Source organism: Lactuca sativa, chromosome 4, assembly GCF_002870075.4.
Source record: "Lactuca sativa cultivar Salinas chromosome 4, Lsat_Salinas_v11, whole genome shotgun sequence".
Classification (NCBI taxonomy): Eukaryota; Viridiplantae; Streptophyta; class Magnoliopsida; order Asterales; family Asteraceae; genus Lactuca; species Lactuca sativa.
The window spans coordinates 66,974,776-66,987,454 of NC_056626.2; the positions used below are offsets into that span (position 1 = coordinate 66,974,776).

General features: G+C 35.4%; 1 protein-coding gene across 1 annotated transcript; it reads right to left on the bottom strand.

Moving 5' to 3' along the window:
- Window positions 1-3,867: 3,867 nt before the first annotated feature.
- Window positions 3,868-7,484, bottom strand: LOC111879968 (MDIS1-interacting receptor like kinase 2). Its single transcript, XM_023876392.3, has 2 exons — window positions 4,431-7,484; window positions 3,868-4,263 (listed from the first exon to the last, which is right to left on the bottom strand). Exons 1-2 carry the CDS (start codon window positions 7,207-7,209, stop codon window positions 3,971-3,973), a joined length of 3,072 nt encoding a protein of 1,023 aa, XP_023732160.1. The 5' UTR covers window positions 7,210-7,484; the 3' UTR covers window positions 3,868-3,970.
- Window positions 7,485-12,679: the final 5,195 nt, after the last annotated feature.

The following is a 12,679-nucleotide window of genomic DNA, read 5'->3' on the forward strand; positions in this document are numbered from 1 at the left end:
ATGGGTAGGACGGCACCCCAGAATGGTCGTACGGGTAGGTCAGCACCCCAAAATGGTCATACCGGGTAGGTCGGGGCACCCTAGAATTGTCCGGCAGTATGTATGTTATATGATTGTATGGTATGTGGTACGATGGGGGAACTCACTAAGCTTCGTGCTTACAGTTTTCAGTTTTGTTTCAGGTACCTCTTCAGCGAAGGGGAAGGAGCCAGCGCGGTAGCTGCACATCATACACGCACCTCAGATTCCGCATTATGAGTTTTCCTTGGGAATGTACTCTGATATTATCATTGTTTTATGATTTGGATTTTCAGACGTTATACTCAGTTTTATGAGATGTTATGATTTGACAATGTTTTCCTACAAATGTTTTAATTAAATTAATTTATAAAAATGAAATTTTTGGACGTAAAAATTGGGTTGTTACACTGGATCAACAAAACCTTATGGTTGACAGGTATATACTGTTTCATTTAGGTCACCGTGTAGAAAGGTGTTTTGAATATCCAATTGCCTAAGAGACCACCCATTGGTGACGGCAAGCGAGAGAATCACACAAATGGTGGTGGTCTTGACAACTAGACTAAAGGTCTCGTGAAAATCAATACATTATTGTTGTTTAAAATCATTAGCAACGAGACAGGCCTTGTAGCTAGTGATTTTGCCAGCTTGGTCTCATTTTACTTAGTATACCCACTTGAAATCAATGATATTAGCATTTTGACATGTGGTACCAATGACCAGGTACCATTTTTGACAAGTGTGTTTAACTCTTCAGCCATGGAAAGACGTCATTCAGGGAATTGATTGGCAGCTGTAAAGGAAGTGGGTTCAAGGATTGGTGTGGAGGATGAGACCGTGTGAAAGGTGACTAAAGTGTAACGTTGGTTGGGTTTAGGGTTTGGTCGAAGGTTAGGTGGCCAAGAGCAAGGAGGTTGTGGTGGAGGTGAGGGTGGTGGTGTTGGGTCGGAAGGGGCATTAGGTGAGGTTAGAGGACTATTTTGGAGTGAGGGAGAAGGGGTGAAGTTGGCTGGTGGGGAATTAGGTGGTGTAAGATGGTCAGGTGAAGGTGGGTAGTTGATTGGTGGTGGGTAAGTATAGGTATAAGGATTGGTGTTGTTAGTAATGGGTGGGTTAAGGGTAGGTTGAAAGGCAAAAACATTTTCATTGAACCGTACATGACGAGCGATGTAGACTCGTTCGGTAGCGAGATCCAAGCAGTGGTATCCATGGTGAGTTGGACTGTAGCCCAAAAATACACACAGTTTGGACCTAAAATCCATTTTATGTTGATTGTACGATCGTAGATGTGGGAAACATTGACATCCAAAGGCACATAGAAAATTGTAATCCGGTTGTTTCTAGAAAATAATCTTAAATGGTGATTTTTTGGAGGAGATACGAGATGGCATGCGGTTGATAAGATACATTGTTGTTTCAAATGCGAACTTGCAAAATCTTTGTGGAACATGAGAGTGAGCAAGGAGGTCGAGGCCTATTTCAACAACATGTCGATGTTGACGTTCAACATACTGTTTTGTTCACTTGTATGTGGACAAGAACATCGATGTATGATGCCAAGAGATGAAAAGAAGGGGAAAGATTGCGGAATCCCCCCCCCCCCAAAAAAAAATCAGTTTGAACAACTTTGAGTTTAGTGTCAAATTGTCGTTCAACCATTGTGACAAAAAATTTGAATGTGGAATACACATAAGATTTTTGAGCTAATGGAAAAATCCACATGTAGCGGGAATAATGATCAACACAAAGCAAGAAGAAATGAAATCCATGAAAAGATAGTTATGGTATAGGCCCCCAAACATCACAATAAACTAAATCCAAAATATTATTGCTACGAAAATTTGAATCATGCAAAGCTAGTTTGGAAGATTTTTTCCAACTGACACGAACTACAAAAAGATTGTTTTGTGGAAACTGGTAAAGAACAAGCATTAACTATGGAATTAAAACTCGTTGATGAGGGTGTCCAAGTCTCTGATGCCACACACCGGAAGATGCTCAAATGGCTGAAAAAGCAATCTTGGGAATGACTTTGAGTTGTGGCAGACAAATGGGATAGAGACCATGCTTACTAGGGCCTGTGAGGAGATTGGTTTTGGTAATTTCGTCATTCACAACAAAAAAAGAAGAATGAAATTCAAAGAAGATGTTATTTTCAAGACAAAAAATTTGAACATAAAGTAAATTCTTTTTTATTGTGGGAACATGAAGAATATTTGAGAAAGTAAAGGTTTTGTGTGATGAGGAGACCTTAGACGAGCCAATGTGAAAGATTGGAAAAGCCTTACGATTACCTACATGAATAGAATTTGAACCATGGTATTAGGGAACCAAGATGCAACTGAGGTCGATCCAATGTTCAAGAAGGCTGTGAAGTTTGCTTGTGAGGGGTAGAACGGTTGGTTTGCTAATTTGGACATTGTGAAGTAATGTGTCCGATGCCACATTGACCATAGTATCCATATAGTGTATTTTGAGTGGAAACCTATGCAAATTGTGAATGGTTATTGGGTTCTCGACTGTCATCACGACCACAGTTGGAATTCCCGCGAGAGTTGCCCCAATTATTGTTGTGTCGATTGCCTCGAAAGTTTTTTGAGGGGTAAGATGCATAGAAGGCTTGAGGTTGTTGTTGATGAGGAAAGATGTTTAAGCGAAGACCAAGTTGTGAAGTAAGTTGTTGAAGAGAGGTTAGTTGTGATTGAATGGTGTTTGGCTGGGAAGAGGATGTGTTGGTTGAAGCTATGAAGGCATGAGGAGCTGCAATCCAAGTAGGGTTGTGTTTGTTGATCATGAACTCATGATCACATAGGAGACCATAAAGTTCCTTAAAAACAATAAGAGGGGAACGAGACAAAATGTTGGATTTCACACCATTATATTCATTTCTAAGTCCTGAGATGACTAGCATGACAAGATCTTTGTATTTTACCTGTTCTCCAATGTTGTCTAGGGCAGTGGCGTATTCCTGTGCACATAAGATAGGTGATTGAAGACTTATCCCCTTTCATCTCAATCTTAAGAAGTTTAGTCTTCAATGTGTACTCTCGTGATGAGTTACCGGGTGCATATGTAATACAAGCCAAAGTTCTCTAGATGTTGTACCTTGAACGTGTTGAAAGTAATCTTCAAAAATTGTTGAGACGATTACCATTCCGACGAGTGCATCATTGGAGATCCAATTGAGATAACTAGGTTTATCAATAGGAGCGGCTTCAACAGTTGCTTGAATCTTTTGGGTTAGACACTGAACTGTGCCATCTACATAGCCGAAAAGGTTGTTGGTTATCAAGAATGGTTGGATCATTGCCTTCCAGTACTTGTAATTTGTGGGTGATAAGGTGAAGGCGAATTTGTGAGAATTATGGGCTATCTTTTATGTAGAGACGAAGGTTGTAACAATGGCCATGGTTGATTGGAGTAGCCGGCATATAGATTTAGGCTAGCAGAGTTGACGGCTGCTAGGGTTAATGGTGATCAGACTCTAATACCATATAGAACCAAATATCAGAGTATATATAAGGAATATTGTAATTGATTCTCTTTACGAAATACAATATATGGTACAATATATATAGAGTTTGATATTACACTAAGTACCCTAAACTTAGCCTAAATATAATTGATAGTCTAACATGTCAGCATATTCCTGACTGGTTTTGTTGCATCTTGATTTGCCTATTTTCTTGGCGATTATGTAGAAAATTCTTTCACAAATATGATTTTTGTTTGCTTTCATGTTTTGCTTGTTTTGGTGTCATGTTGATTGGTGTTGTTGTGAACATGTATGCTTGCCATATCCTTAGTTGAGGATTAATAGATAATCTAATGTGTAGCATCATGTCATACTAGATAAGGCATTTATTGGGTACATATTATTAGAATGCATAAGAGGAAACTTCTTAAAAGGAAACATTGAAAGTAGTACAGCAGATATGGAAATTTAAAGCTAATCCTCCATTAGCATATTTGAAACTTGGCGCATTGTTGGCCTTGCATGTGGGTTGGAGTTCAAACATGCTCTTGACAGACTCAGAACTAACTTTACTTGTTTCTCAACTGCCGATGATGGAGGCGGTATACGACGATCTCCCACGTTTGCTAGCAATAGATAATCAATAGCCAATGTTGGTAAAGATGTTATGAGTTCTCCGGGATGCTTTCCGATCATCACTTCCAGTGCAACAACTCCAAAGCTATACACATCGCATTTCTCCGTGGCCACCATTGTATATGCAAGCTCTACATCGAAAAAGAACATGAGATAAAAAACTATAAAATCTATATTAACCCCACAACATTCTAGCATAGATACACATATATACATATACATAAATACGTCCATACATATATAGACGTGTATGTGTGTATAACTTAAGATGTAGAAGAAACATCACAAACTACATTACCTGGCGAGATATAACCATAGGTGCCTGCAATCGCGGTCCAGTTGGATGAGTCTAGCTTTAAAAGCTTGGATGTGCCAAAATCAGAAATATGTGCCTCATAATCAAAATCAAGAAGGATGTTGGCTATGGAAATGTCTCTATGAATGATAGGAGGTGAACAATCATGATGCATATAAGCCAAGGCATTAGCTACACCCTTTACAATTTTGATCCGTTTCAACCAATCCAATTCTTTTGCCAATATATCGCTACTTAAGATTGATCCGACGCTACCCTTTTCAAGGTATTCATAAATCAAAAATGAGTGGCGAGCATGGGCGCAATATCCATAGAGTTTCACTATGTTTCGATGCCTTATGTTTGTTAATGTCCGTACCTCGTTAAGGAAACCCTTACGATCAACATTACCTGATGATGAGTGAAGTTTCTTGACAGCTACTACATTGTTAGGTTGTAGTTCGGCTTTGTATACAACACCATATCCTCCAGTCCCGATACAGTATGCATCATCAAAGTCATTTGTTGCTTTTAAGACTTCATCATACACTACTCTTCCATCAAAACTTGATATTGAGAAGAAATCATCACCTTCATCATCTGATGGTTGCTCATGTGGCAAAATTTTCTTTTGTCGTCGATAAGCTATGAGGCTACACATGAGTAAACCAAGTAAAAATGCCCCGAAAATAGGAAGCACAATTACAAGGACGAGCTTATGGTGAAAGGGATCTTTTTTCTTCATTATATTTTGACTTGAACAAAGCTTTAATCCAGTAACATTTCCACACAAACCTGGATTGCCTTGAAATACATGTATTGATGCATTTGCAAAGATTGCATAAGGGGGAACTGGACCTGTAAGCTCGTTGTAAGAAAAAGTGATATCAATCCCACTAAGGAACTTTTCAAAAGCATCAGGAATAGACCCCGATAGTCTATTGTGAGAAAGATCCAGTTTCACCAAATTTTGCAAACTTTGAACTTCAGATGGTATCTCTCCAAAGAGCAAATTATGAGATAAATCAAGTGTTGTCAGTTGACTTACTTTACCTATCTCAGATGGGATTTTTTCAGTGAGTTTGTTATTACTTAGATTTAAGTAATAAATGTGTTCCCAGTTGCTAATATTTCTTGGTATCATACCAATTAGTCTATTTGTGGACAGATCAAGGGCAATGAGATCACGTAGCAATCCGAGCTCATTAGGTATAATACCTGAAAGTTGGTTATCAGCCAAGGACAAATACAGCATACTTTTCATCTTCCCAATCTCCTTAGGGATCTCCCCAACAATATGATTTGAAGAAAGATCAAGCCTGCCTAGTTGAGTTGAATTTCCAAACTCAGGTGGAATGCTACCACTGATGTTGTTGTATGCTATCCTTAAGGCTGTCAAATTCTTGCATTTACTCCAGTTTTCTGAAAGCTGCCCATGAAACTTATTGTGACTGAGATCAAGGTAAACTAAGCTTGGATAGACCCCAAAGCTTTTCGATATATCTCCAGTGAATTCATTGTCATCAAAGAAAGCTCTCATTAGGCTACGACAATTCCTTAAGCCTCTTGGAATAGGACCGGTGAGCTGATTACCACGTAGTGATAAATATATAAGGTTTCCCCCATGGCACAAATCTTTGGGCAAATGACCGGACAATTGATTTGTGTCCATTTCTAGATCAACCAAATCTAGACTTCCCAATCCTTGTGGTATATTCCCAGATAATTTATTGTCACGGATGGAAAGATATTGGAGGCTGCTCAGGTTTTCTAGTGATGAAGGAATAGAGCCACTAAGATTATTTTCACTCACCGCAAGTTTAGTGAGAGATTTCAAATTCCCGATCTCGATAGGAATAGAACCAGAGAGTTGATTTTGGTACAAATGGAGGAGATTCAAAGATGTCAACTCACCCAATGATGAGGGGATTGAGCCAGACAGATTGTTTGAGAAGAGGCTTAGGCGCTCAAGTGAAACCATGCTTCCTATTTCTTGTGGGATTGAACCATTTAGATGGTTTTGAAAAAGGTACAAGATAGTTAGCTTTTTCAGATTTCCTATTTCTTTTGGGATGGGACCATGAAGTGAATTTTGAGTGATATAGACTTCCACAAGATTGACAAGTTGTCCAAACTCTTGAGGAATTGGACCCGAAAGCTTATTGTTATCGAGATAAAGATAAGCCAAGTTTTTCAAATTTCCCAATGATGGAGATAATTCTCCTTCAAGAGAATTATTATACAATGCAAGCTCATAAAGAAACGTTAATTGACCGATCTTTTGTGGTATTGAACCATTCAAGTTATTTCCATTGAGGTAGAGGGTTTCAAGAGTGGCTAACATCCCTATTTCGGGTGGGATTACTCCAGAAAATCTATTTTCTGAAAAGTCAAGATAAACCAGGTTTGACAGGAGCCGGATTTCTGGTGGGATTGGGCCAAAGAAGTTGTTTACATTGAGCTCAAAATGCATAAGATTGCGTAGCAAAGAGAATGGAAATCGGTGAAGTGTACCGTTTATTCCTGATGATGTGAGGTTCAACGTGTGAATGCTCCCATCAGTATTGCAAATTACTCCCAACCAAGAAGTGCATGGAGCCGATGCACTGGAATTATTAGGAAGCCATGAAGAAACCAAGGAGTTGTTTGGGATCTGAAGGCTTTCTTTCCATTTAAGAAGAGCATTTGCTTCCTCTAAAGATGCAGAAGCAAATTTTAGTATTGAAGAAAATGTAATGATTAGTAGAGCTAGAGAGAAAAGTAAAAACTTTGAAGAAGGCATTATTTGCTTTGGTGTATTTTTAGAAAATTGTGGTTTGTGTATTGTAATTTATGCTTGGAGTATCCTGTTCTTTTTGTTTTTAGGTACCTATTTTTCAAATGGAAATTTTGGATGTTTCATATTATTCCACAAGAGTAGACTTGCGAAGTCAATGCCATAATTTTCAACAAAGGAGTGTAAACGCTATATTTTTCCACAAAAAAATGTGTTACAATGAAAAGTCAGTGTCATATTTGTCCACAAATGTACTCTTCATGACAAACTATTAAAAAACATTGTTAGTTAGTTACCAAACTAGCAACGCTAAGAATTTTATAGTGCAATATAACTTTATTTGATCTGTTATGCATTTCTGGTTAAATCTAAAAAGAAATTCAATTTGAAAGCAAATGTACCTGTCAAACTAATAACTGTGAAATTGTGTATAATTGGTTTTGAAAACAAATCCGTTTTAATCATTATTGTTTCAAATTGACCATCTAATTTCTAAAAAAAAATTAACTTGGTAAATCGCAAACTTACAAAATAATTAAGAGATAATCATTAAAATGACAACATTCATTAAATAGCAATCACAATATGGCAACATTGTAACAAAATGCAATAATGACCATTATACAGCTTTAAAATTTTCAAACTACATCGGAGTATTAAATTCTATGTGTTCTGAACTTTCTCTTTGTTTTGAACCCTTGTGATATTCCATCTTTCTTTGTTTGTTTTTTCCGAGGTTGTAAACATATCATTTTGGTTCATATCATATCTCTGATTGTTGAGGATTCAGCTTGCTTTCTTCAGTAAGGGTGCAGCATCCATGGTTCTACCATGGTAGAAGAAGTGAAGAACCCTTGTTTGATTTACAGAAGCAATGTTGAAAGACTTGGAATAGAAATGCATCGACCTTTGATCTTCAAAAGGGATTCCAACTTCCAAGCAATACTTTAACACTCAACCTATTGGTTGATGTATACATCTTTCCAACAACAATTGATATGTTAGGTCACATGCCCTTTGTTTTCTGTTCCTTTTCCATAAGGGACCTAGCCTACAATCTCGTCTTCCTTTTTTCCTATTGTCAATGTCATGCATATTTCCTATGGGAACTTGATCCTAGACCTTATTAACAACTGCACCTATACTTGGTCATAAACACATATAAAGGTATGTATACCATCTGAATGAGCATACAAAAAAATGGAGTTATTCGTGTCAATAATGGTTTTCGGATTCATTATGCAGAGTCCAGGATCACTATTATAGCATGAAAGTGCATATATTACTCACTATTCAGGATTATACCAACCATAATATATGCAACCTTAATAGCATAGGACAATTAAGGTGTAGATATTTGAAGAGATAGGTCATAGTCAAGCTCTCATGCTTTCTTTTTACTAGTTCTGGTTGTGGTTGTCAATTTTAGAGCATGGTTAAAAAATTCAAACTGATTCATGCATTCTTGTTAGGAGATGAGTGTATGGCTCTTCCCCAATAGCATGTAATTTATATAAGTTCTGTATTTAGGTTAAGATTGATTGTTGTTGATACAAATTGTAAATACTTTTGTATATAGTATGTAAAACTCTATAGGTGTTTGTATTCGAGTCGTTATTTACTTGACATGCATTGTAGAAAAAATATTGTTATATATATAACTAATTAAATAATGTTAGTTTGTTACTAGTTGTACCCCAAAATACCAATGGATGGAAAAAGTTTTTGCTAATTTTCATTTAAAAAATGCAACAAATGAAATGTTGTGAATTTTTACAAACATGGCAATTTGTATCGACTTATTTCAATGCCTAGAGTTTGTTAACACTTGTACCTCATTAACAAAACACTTACGATGAACACTCTCAGATGATGAGTGAAGTTTCTTGACAGATATATATTGTTAGTCTGTTACTTTGTAGTGTGGTTTTGTATACATTACAATATCCTCCAGTCCAAACACATTAAGCATCATCAAAATCATTTATTGTCTTCACGATTGCATCATAAACTAACCTTCCATCTAAACTTGTTATGGAGAAGTAATAACTCATTGGTTTCGGTGGAGATGTTTTTTTGTCAATAAGCAATGAAGCCATATGTGAAGAAATGAAGTGAAACTACCCCCATAAGAGAGCATAATTACAAAGGATGTATTTATCTTCAAAATTTGATTTGAACAAAGTTTTAGTCGTGTAACATTTCAACACAAACCTTGATTACATTGATGGAAGCATTTACAAAATTAGGGCAAGGGGAACCGGACATATGAGTGCATTATAAGACAAGTCGATATTAATCATGTTAAGCAAACTTGTTAAAGCATTAGGAATAAAATCAAATAGTCTATTGTGAAAAAACAAATCCCATATGAGATTGGTAAACTAGCTATCTTATGAAACTTGATATACACAGAATTTGCTCAACGAAAGATAGAAGCTGAAAGATTAGGAGAATTGGATCTTTTTAATGATATTACTAATGCTTTTACAAGTTTGCCTAGCAGATTAATTAATCATAAAATTCAGTACTCATCGGGATAAAATTTAATCAAGTTTGTCGAAATGTTCTAGGACGAGAACTTTGCGCAAATCAAATTACTAAGAAGATGATGATCTGCTCCATAACAAGTTTTGATGGAAGGGTAGTATATGGAAATCATGAAGGCAACAAATGATTTTGAAAAACTTACTGTATTGGGACCGGAGGATACTGTATGCTGCCATTGCTGTTGTTCCAGAACGAGGACGACGAAGAGAAAGATGAACCCTAATTCGCAGAACCGGCGATAGAATTCCCCCTCGCTTTGCTTGTCAAGAACCCTATCATCTGCAACCACTACCATTTACGGTTTCTTTGGAGTTTGGTCAGTTTCTTTGATTCGGTTTGAGAGGTTAGGATTTCAATTTGGTTTTCTCTTCTACCCCTATCTTATTTCTATAGATTTTCTCCCACCCATATCCATTATTTCTCCCTAAAATCCATATAAAAAAAATAGAGTAAATAGTAACTACTTTATTTTCTATCTTATTTTTTATCTTAAAAAATATATTTTTAGAATATTTTATTTTTATAACTTATATATATTGTCAAATACATTTTTCTATTAATTAAATTCTATATTTATAATTAATTAATATATATTAGTATATAACATGATATTATAAATATTAAATATTGCATTTAAATTATAATTAGTAGATAAAATAAACTAGAAATATATAAAATAAAAATAAAAGGACTAAAATTGGCAACCAAAATTCACCTCAATTTTTTGATATATGAATAGTATTCCCCCATATATAGGGGAATATTATTCATATCTCCAAAAATGAAACTGAAAATAGGATAGAGTTTGAGAAGAATAGAAAAAAAATGAAGTTTTGAGATATCCTTAATGATTGCTTTAAATATTAAAAAAAAATACTATTTTTTTCTTATTATTTTTTTAAATGAAGTTACAATGTCCATTGTAGTTCTTTTCTTTTGTTTTATATATTTCTATTTTATTTTTAGTTGTAAATTTCTATTTAAATATAATATTAAATATTTATAATATTTTATTATATATTAAATTATATTAATTTAATCTATATTAAATTAATATTTTTACATGAAGTTAAAAATCTAGTTGACTGAGTTTATTTTTTATTTTATTTTTATCTATTAGTTATTATTTAAATACAATATTTAATATTTATAATATTTTATTATATATTAAATTATATTAATTAAGTATAAGTACAAAGTTTAGTAATTATGTATCGAGTTCATATAAGAAATTAAATACACAATAAAATATTAAAACATGGTAGTGTATTTTATAAAAGCTTAAATACATGCATTATTTTACATAATATAATAACTAGTGATAAACATGATCTTGATACACCAATTAAAGTTGTAAAAGAAGTGTCAACGATAAAGGTCGAAACGACAATGAATAAAGACAGTCAATTCCAACAATTTATTGTTCGATACAAATGTATTAAAAATAAGAAGCTCATTCTAATGCGTCAGATGATTATGTATGAAAAATTTATTCCAACGCATAAATATATTAATTTTTTCAAATGTATGTGTAATATTTCTATAAGATGCATGTATAATATTAATATGTTGATATGCTAGTCGGGTAGATCTATAGGATTACCTGTGATACTGTATGATCATATGTGTGGGTATTAGTTATGTTATATGTCGACATGTTATGTGGGATGGGTTGAGGTTGTACTGCTCCGTGCGGTAGCCAATAAACCTTAGAGTATTCCAGATACGAGCTGAGGGTCGGGCAAGGCATGTCAGACTCATACTGAGGACTCGGAAGCATTCTAGATATGAGTTGAGGGTCGGGTAGGGCATGCCAGACTCGTATTGTCGGCTCGGTGGCGATCCAGATGTGAGCTATGGGCCCGAAAGGCAATCCAGACTCACACTGTGGGCCCAAGGTAATCCAGTCTGTAAAGTTGTGGACCCATCGCATGTTGTTTCAGTTTGTTATGTTATGATATTGCTGATATTGTTGTGGACTGTATGTGTATCGATATTTTGGGGGTAATTCACTAAGTTTTCGGGCTTATAGTTTCAGTTTATTGTTTCAGGTTCAGCGGATGGCCACGGGTAGGCGAAGGGTGACCGTACACTTACTCGATTGATGATTATGATTTCTGGGAACTCTGATGTTTAAACTATTTTAAAAACAAATTGTAATAATTGAATGGTTTTAAATGATTTAAAAAGTTTTAAATCGGCTCGAATTTTATGGGTGTTACTGTGACAACCCGAAGTTCGTTTCGTCATTAAAAATTCGTCGTCTTGAATTGTTTCCGTTCGTTTCTAAATTAAGTCATTAAATTTGAGTTTGCTATTATGACTTAATAATTGTCCAAACACATTAGAAACTCGTGGAAATGCCCCGAATTATTATTTAGAAAAATTTTAGTTTTATTCCATCAAGTTATAAAACAATTAAATCGGGTGCGACCAAAAGCCTCACTTAACATCAGTATCGGGTAGAATTTCACCGTGTCCCAAATTTTGAGCATATATAAAGTTGAGAGAGCCTCATTTGAAGCCTTTTCCACTCTCTCTCTCTACTTTCTCTCTCTAAAACTCGTAATTGAGCCAAAATCACCCAAATCAAGCTTCAAATCATCAAGGTAACTATCCTAGCTCCTAGTATAACATCTTTAACCTTCAAATTCGTGGTTAATCTATGAAAAAGGACCATTAGCATGAGTTTACGGTCCTAGAACAACCCTAGGCCATGAACTCACAAAAAAGGGGGTTTTTGGGCCATAAAACCCTTCCAACCCTCATTTGGAGCCTAGATATGACCTAAGGACTTATTTGCATGGACTTAGAACACCTTGAACTCTTCATTTAAGGTATGAACATGAGTTTACAGCCCAAGCACATGCTTGGACTGTAAACACCAATTCATGGGGAGTAAACTCCTTTTAAGGTGTTAAAATGC

What these genes read in the sequence shown, in the direction of transcription:
- LOC111879968 (XM_023876392.3), bottom strand. Translation starts at nt 7,209, where the DNA reads ATGCCTTCTTCAAAGTTTTTACTTTTCTCTCTAGCTCTACTAATCATT. An exon ending in CTATGGTTATATCTCGCCAG is followed by an intron (nt 4,264 to 4,430) that starts GTAATGTAGTTT and finishes TTTTCGATGTAG; the next exon opens with AGCTTGCATATACAATGGTG.